We start from the raw sequence: 7,686 nt of genomic DNA, 5'->3' as shown, positions 1-7,686 counted from the left end.
CTACAAATCCACTGCATTTTCCATTAACTCCAGCCTACCCACCTGCCTAATTAGTCAAATCTTCTACATCACTGCTGGGCATCCAGAGAAAATTGCTATTAAAATGGTAGTTTCCGTTTTGAGCTCACAGTCCCATTTCAGATTTGGTAGGTATTAAACAAATGCTCGTAAAATGGGCCAGATTTGTTGTCCATGTCATAACAAGCTGCTGAAGCCACAAAACCATAATGCTTTATGTTACCTGGTACCTTCCTTCATTGGGCATCAGATGCGATATGCCACAGATTGGATGTTCAGGTAGACTAACCTGATCTCTGACAACTTGAAGCATGTCTCTGCTGGGATTCAAGCATGCGGGCAGGTCAAATGGCAAGACTCTGCATTGTCTCCAGGTGACATCAAGATGCCACATCTACTGAGGTGACGGTTTTATAAATCTGAAGGTGTAAGGAAGGGATATATTATGGCTAGTCTTCTTTCTAAACTTATCAGTGCGTCCTAGACACAGTTCTGCTATGGACTGGTGACCAGATGGGAAAAACTGAACACCCCAAATCCAGTTGCTTACTTGGATGTTTAAAAGGTTCATAAATTCTTTGGCATGTATGTCCCTGAGAATCAAATATTTCTGATTTTTCTAAAAAAAGAATCCTTCCTGAATTTTGCTGTTCAGCAGCTACTTTTTGGAAAAAATGCTGTTGCTACAACACCATTCTCTCACTTGTGCCTGCCTCAGTGGTTTGGTCTGAAAACTTCAGAACAGAGAGTACATGTATGCCTGTGTTCCAACCTGTATGTATAACAGGGTCTTCACCTTGAGGGAACAATTGAGGTCTATTGTAAAATCAGTAATATATCTGGAAGGAGTATGCTTATTATTCAGAATGGCATGTATATTAGCAGACGACAGAGCCCATACTGCTGAAAAGGCAGCAGCTTTACATATTGCGCCCAGCCCAACATATCCAAAGGTTTCAGAGCCCTACACTACTTGAATAAGCACTTTTAAACTCCATGGTTGAGTAACTTTACAAGTGAACTCCAATCCTATTAAGAATCACGGGCCTATACAAACAAACCAAAGTCCAAAAAGTGATAATAGTCTGAGCAAAGGGCAGAATGTTGATGCAGAAAAAAGAAAAAAAAAAAGGAAGAAAGCAGGATAAATCAGCTCCACACTTACAGAGCTGAAGAAACTTATTCAGCAAGGCTGCTGCAGAAGAAATGAGCCTAACTTACATTATTTCCGTGTTTGTAAGGGAGCTACCCGGCTGCATTCTCTTTGGCTGGATCTTCATGTCTGTGGCTTTATTCCTCCTGATGCTCATCGCCTATTTCAGGATGCAACTATCAGAAGGTGAGTCGCAATTCAGGCAGAAAGAGTGGGTAGGCAGACAAAACTTCTCATTCAACAGGCTGCTGTCAGGCTTGTACTCTTAACTAGACCGAAGAGAACAATGATCCTACTCTTCTGAAGCTGTACTGCATTTTAAGCCATTTTCCAATTTGAAAAAATATTATAAAAATATGTTTGGAATTCAGATTGAATCCTCACTGAAAATTCTGTAGTTTTACCTATGATGCAGTACAAAAAGACAACCAAATGGAGAAAAAGAATAGGGCGGCTAGAGCAAAGATTGTTTTTCTCTGTGTGAGTCTTCAGCATGAAGCTGCCAGCAGCTACACCCCACAATAGCTGGCTGCTGAGCGTGCCTCTGTGTTCTTTCAAAGGTATGCATTTGTTCTTACTTGGTACGTGAATGTACATTTGCCATTTTAATTTTTCTATGTTAAAATCAGCTTATATTTGCTTCCGAAATCCATCTTTACAGTAAAAGCAGCAGAAGAAACAGCCTGCCCACCCAGGTGAACGCACAGCAAGCGACACAAACCTCACACCAGTGTTGCAAACCGGGGTCCTCACAGGATCTGATGCGTCCTGCACAAAGACACAGGGCTATGGCTGTAGCAGGCAGGGGATTCCTTTCAGGAAAGAAATCCCTGCACATCAGACCACCACATTTTAATGGGATGGTTTTCATGCCTTCCAGGTTTGAGTCCCAGCTAGGTCTGATATATAGTCTGAGACTGCTCAATCTGAGCCGATGTACACACATGCCGCTCTCATTTTAAGCCTCCAATCTTAAACAAAAACTGCCACGGCCTGTCCCAGAGTGCATTCATATCAGTCCTTATCTTGTTTTTCCTTCAGCCCTTCCAAAACCCCTCCTTGCAGACGTTAGCTAAGCTTGTTCCTGAAATTAGCTGCCTTTTGACCTTTTTTCCTTAAGGAATGCTGGAGAAGCTAAAGTGACATCCTAGATTTCCTCAGTAAACTTCAGCACGCTTCTTGGTGTAGCTCGATGCGAATCCCATGAGGGACAAATGTCCATGATGCATTGTACTGCAGGTTTCAGCTCCAACAGCTCACCCATGATCTCAAAAGCAGACTTGTCTAGGACAATCCTGACTGCAGGGCTCTGCAGGGAAACCAAGACGCTTGCCCAGAGCTGACCCAAGGTGAGCCTGACAGCAACAGGCTAGATTTACCCAACCACTGCAAGGTTAGGGAAGAAGCCTTGCCTGAATTCCAGATCAAGCCCTGCAAGTGGTACATTCATTAAACTTGTTCTGTCCTGAATATATCTTCTGAAAACCTGAAAATTGGGCAATTTACCACAGTTCTAAATGTAGGAAAGGCCACAATATCCCCAAATGTAGCATGAATTAATTTCTTATTTTGCATAATATCTCCAGGCATCTAGAACTGAGGCTTTCGCAAGGAGGAAGGGTGTTTGTTTGCATACAAGTGTACACCACAAGCTACCTTCAGGCTGCTAAAACTCAGACATTTCCTGTTGAAGATGTGCTGAATTAATCAACTAGGAAAGCCTGCTCTGCATGACTAACTCAGCTCTGCCTTCACCTCTCTCCAAGGATAATTTATAACTGCTGACAGTTTTTCACACGCTGGCAAACAACAAAAAATGGTTTGGTGCCAAAACATCATACAATTCAGTATCTACGAGGGAGAAGGAAACCTAAGTATTGAGAGCTCTATCACTTTCAGAAAGATTGTCTTAGGAAAAACAGAATAGAAGCTAATGGAATTGTTGCATTCATCTTTGGATAAAAACAGGAGTTCTCTCTTTCAGCAAATAATCAGTGTCTATCTGTGATAAGTACCAGCTGTCTAACTGAATGAAATAATACTACTGAACTCATTTTTACGTGGCGTTTCTCTTGCTTTTCTATTCCAGCTAAGACTGAGCGAAACAGGAAAAGGAGGTGGGCTACAGATCCCAAGGGTGTGGGCATTTTGCTAAGGCTCAGAAAATGCTTTCATTAAACCAAAAGAATCCATCTGAAAAACCCCACAGACATTCATGTTTGTGCTGCATGATCAACCACTGAAACAGACTGGCCTATAGCTTTGGATTTGTAAGGAGTTTAAGTAATGATTTCCTAAATTTTCTAAGAGTAGCAATCAAGTTTTTAAGAGAGAGGTGGATGATCTGGATGGCAGGGGAATTTGTCAAAGGAACAGGAAGGAAGTAAGGAAGGAAAGGTAGCTTCCTTACTTCTCCCTTTCCTAGCTAAGGAGGATGAAGTAAGAGAAGTCCCTGACTGTCCAGGGCTCCATGGAAGGAAATTCTCCATTTCCACATCAGAAGCGTCCTGGGTGGGATTCTAAGGAGGGTGGGAGATTCATTCTTGTCTAACACTTTGGACATCACTGTCCCAGCTCTAACTCTAAGCCCTTCCTTCACTTGATCTGGGGGAGAGTCCAGACCGTCACCCAGGCCTCCAGACTACTCATGAGTCACAGTGAGCAGTTCTCCCTGAGCAGGCGATCTGAGGCAGCTTCAGACCATCAGGCAAGCCACGTAACTAAAAAATAAGCCTGCGAACAGGCTCCTTTAAGTGCTAACAGTCCTTCTCAACAAAGCTGCAAAAATTCGGTAGGCCCTGGGTACCCATTTCCTTGGATCCCATTAAAAATAAATAAAACAAATTTGCATTACTACAAGCAAGGCTGCCTTGTTTCATTGTCAAATGAGCACTCTTCATTTTTCTCTATAGAGCAAGAGAGAAGGTCCGTATAAATATATCAAAACCCATTTCGGTATTATCCCCTTAAGGTTTCTTAAGAATAAATCTAAGCCTAACAAACGAAACCACAGAACTTTACTCTGAACAACTGACGATGACAGGGGAATCTACCATCTGACGATTTTTTTTATGCTAACTAGACTTTTTTTTTTCTCCTCACCTTTTTTTCCCCCCTCCAATTCCCCACTCCTCTCCAAATACTCTCCTAGCCTCTGATGACACTACCCTGTTTTGAAGATGCAGGCTTATGTTCCTGTTCTGTTTATACCACAGGCAGCACAGGGATGTCTGGGCTGTCACGGCACTGCCACAGTAAAACAGAAAGCGAATTTTCAGTAAACACTAACTCCTGCTCTACTGCTGCTGGTGCAGCCTCACCTTGAGTACTGCGTGTAGTTTTGGGCACCACAGTTTAAGAAAGACATAAAACTATTAAAGAGCGTCCAAAGGAATGCTACAAAGATGGTGAAGGGTCTAGAGGGGAAGGCATATGAGGAGCACCTGAGGTCCCTTCTTGTCCCTTGGTTTGTTCGGCCCAGAGCAGAGGGGGCTGAGGGGAGGCCTCATGGCGGCCTGCAGCTCCCTCACGAGGGGAGCGGAGGGGCAGGCGCTGAGCTCTGCTCTCTGGGGACAGCGACAGGACCCGAGGGAACGGCATGGGGCTGGGACAGGGGAGGGTCAGGCTGGGGGTTAGGGAAAGGCTCTGCACCCAGAGGGTGGTCGGGCACTGGGACTCCCTAAGGAAGCAGTCATGGCACTGAGCCTGCTGGAGTTCAAGAAGTGACCATGCTCTCAGACACATCATCTGTTTTTTTGTGTGTTTCCGTGTGGAGCCAGCCCTGTGGGTCTCTTCCAACCCAAACTAATCTATGATCCTATGCTCTCCTTGTGGTTGTTGAGGAATTTTATTCTGATTGAAAGCTAGTAGAGGCAACGAGGATAGGGTATTTCTGCTGCTAACAGCGGAGTTTGTATCAGAGCTTCACTGGGCATAAGCATGGGCTGTCTGTCACCCTCAGATGATTTTCTAAAAACATATGGAAATTGATAATATCGCACCACTCATGTGCCTTCTGTTTCATAAAAATCATACTAATAAACACCAGCTCCTTTTCTTTATAAAAATTCACCACCTCAAGGTAGCACATTCTTACGTATGTTTCTGTTGCTTGGTTTATCTTCCAGTTGATAAGGAACTGGCCATGCTGCATGACCCCAGAAACACCCTCCTGGATTATCGCAAGGAGCAGCAGAAGCTGTGGAGATCTGGGAAAAAAGTGAACAAATGCAGGAACTGAATGACATTTAAGGGAGTCTCATGTCTCAGGAAGCAAGCTTACAACCAGTGCTCAGCTCTGCAGGTTTAAAAATAACCAGCTGTAGATAAATACCACGGAGGAGAACAAAATGGAGAGAAGCTAGTGCCGCGCTGTACAAACGAAACAGCTGCTGCCATTCAAAAAGGCCTTGTAGCAGTCTTGCTCTGTCCCATGAGGCCAAGTGAGCAGTACTTTATTCCCCTCATCAGACACCAGAGACCTCCTGCAATGTACTGTATCAGTTTGTTTACATGACACAGGATTCGGTGGGAGAGAAAGCACCTTGCTCACTAGTCCTTTGCTAGCCTACAAGGAAGAAAACTATATAACAAGCTCCTGAGAGAGCTGAGCTGCACATACAAGGCAGGCAGTCTTATTAAATTGAAGATGCAAAAATAGCAAGTTCATATCAAGCAGTGACATCTGGAAATTGAGAAGGGTGATGAGGGGGAACTGACTTATTTTCGTTACATGTATACTTTGGGAAAGAGCGTAGGTTTTCTAAAGTATACTTCCCATAGAGTTTGGAAACAAAATATAACATTGATGGGAAACAAAAGGACTTTGCTGATTGATGGTGCCAAATTTTGAAACCATGGAAAATTGCAATCAGTGTTTATCCAAACAGCTACTTTAGATTGAGGACACTCCTTGAATAAATAGATGATTTTTCAAATAAAAAACCTGTAAGTATGGATGTGTCTTGTCACACAATCCCCCCCTCCCCAATTAGCTGCAGATGTAAAAGTTTTAGTGTATTTCTGATTGGCTGAGGCCCACAAAAATACAACTCAAACTGTTCAAAAATACTCTTGCCTTTTACCTTCTGTTTCTAATTCAAATTTAAACCCAAACTGATGAATAACAAGTGACTGTACTTACTGTCCCTGATATTTACTGTTCCTACCTGCTAGCAATTGCTGTCTGCAATTACCTCTCCTTACAGCTGGTTGTTGTTATCCACTATGTTCTTGCATGGTGGGTAATGTGCTTTGTATGAGTTATCTGTGTTTTCGCAGAACGGTAGTTTTCACAGCCTTTTGAGAACTCCTTTGAATCATTTTGTAAATATTAAAGAGGCCATGACCACAAGTTTAAGAAATAGCGTAATTTACCAAATGTTATGAGAAGGAGTCAAACATCAATTACCTTTACTATACATAACAGTTCTCCATCACATTTTAATACTATACAATTTTTTAAAACATATAATTTTTTCCACATATATATCTATGCAAGTAATAGATTCATTGCATTATCAGGTGAAGAGCCAATTATTTGTTAGTTACAAAGAGCTACCTCTGCATTTTTAAAGTAAAGGGTAGGATGCTGAAACGTAAGTACCTCTAGTTAGATCTAGTAGTCTCTAACCTCTTTTTAATTAACTGTGCTTGAAAAGTGCAAAGTACTTTGTAGTTCCTTCCATATGAAATCAGCAGAAGGCTCTGGGTGGAAAACAAACAAGCATTTATGCAGAAGCCATAGCATTGATATGAACAGCAGAAGTTAAATACAGGGAAGATACTTGGACTTTGACTTCAAAGGAGGCAACTTGTAAAAGAAACACAGCGAAGCATGGAAGAACAAAAACAGTAGAAAGAAGCTGATCTTGGTCATCTGCCAGAGGAATCTGCAGCATGATTGCTGGGTTTCCCACCCTCAGCCGGCAACTCGCACCAGGTGCCCATTATCACTCTCCAGGTGTTTCAAGATATCCTACTGGAACTTTGTAATATCATGCCAGAAGTGTTTTTCCCCATATCCTGTAGTCAAAAAGTTTAAGATAGTTTTCTTCTGATTTTATTCTTTGCATAAACTTGTTCTTTGCAGTAAGAGCAATGTATGCAGTCTTTTTGTTCTTACAAACCTCATACCACAAATTTTATTTGATTAACAACACATACAATGCATTTCAGAGAGCAAAAGAAAAGAAACACTCTAAAGGCAGCTCTCAAATCACAAATGCTCCCTATCATACAGTTGTTAAGTGGACCTTAGATTCATGACAGCAAATTGACACACTTAGGAAACTGGGGAGCACATATTCCCTTTCCTCTCTCACGCCTGGGCTTTTACATTACCTCGCAGGCCTAGTGCAACATAGTCCAAAGCAGAGCATGCTTTCTTTACACCTAGTACATCCAGACTTGACTGTAAAGGCAGAGTCTTAAAAGCTCTTAATATTGGCCTGCTCCTACCATTAATGAATTCTATTCTTATACCTTAAATGCTGGTACTAAGCAACCAGAATAAG

General features: G+C 42.3%; 1 protein-coding gene across 1 annotated transcript; it reads left to right on the top strand.

Moving 5' to 3' along the window:
* The first annotated feature begins 1,125 nt into the window (after positions 1-1,125).
* Positions 1,126-7,265, top strand: SMLR1 (small leucine rich protein 1). Its single transcript, XM_066994298.1, has 2 exons — positions 1,126-1,357; positions 5,299-7,265. The coding sequence occupies exons 1-2, from the start codon at positions 1,225-1,227 to the stop codon at positions 5,409-5,411; spliced, it is 246 nt and encodes an 81-aa protein (XP_066850399.1). The 5' UTR covers positions 1,126-1,224; the 3' UTR covers positions 5,412-7,265.
* The last annotated feature ends 421 nt before the right edge of the window (positions 7,266-7,686 follow it).

This window comes from Anser cygnoides, chromosome 3 (genome assembly GCF_040182565.1).
Source record: "Anser cygnoides isolate HZ-2024a breed goose chromosome 3, Taihu_goose_T2T_genome, whole genome shotgun sequence".
NCBI lineage: Eukaryota > Metazoa > Chordata > Aves > Anseriformes > Anatidae > Anser > Anser cygnoides.
The sequence above is the reverse complement of the archived record's forward strand: the minus strand, read 5'-3'. Positions and strand labels throughout refer to the sequence as shown.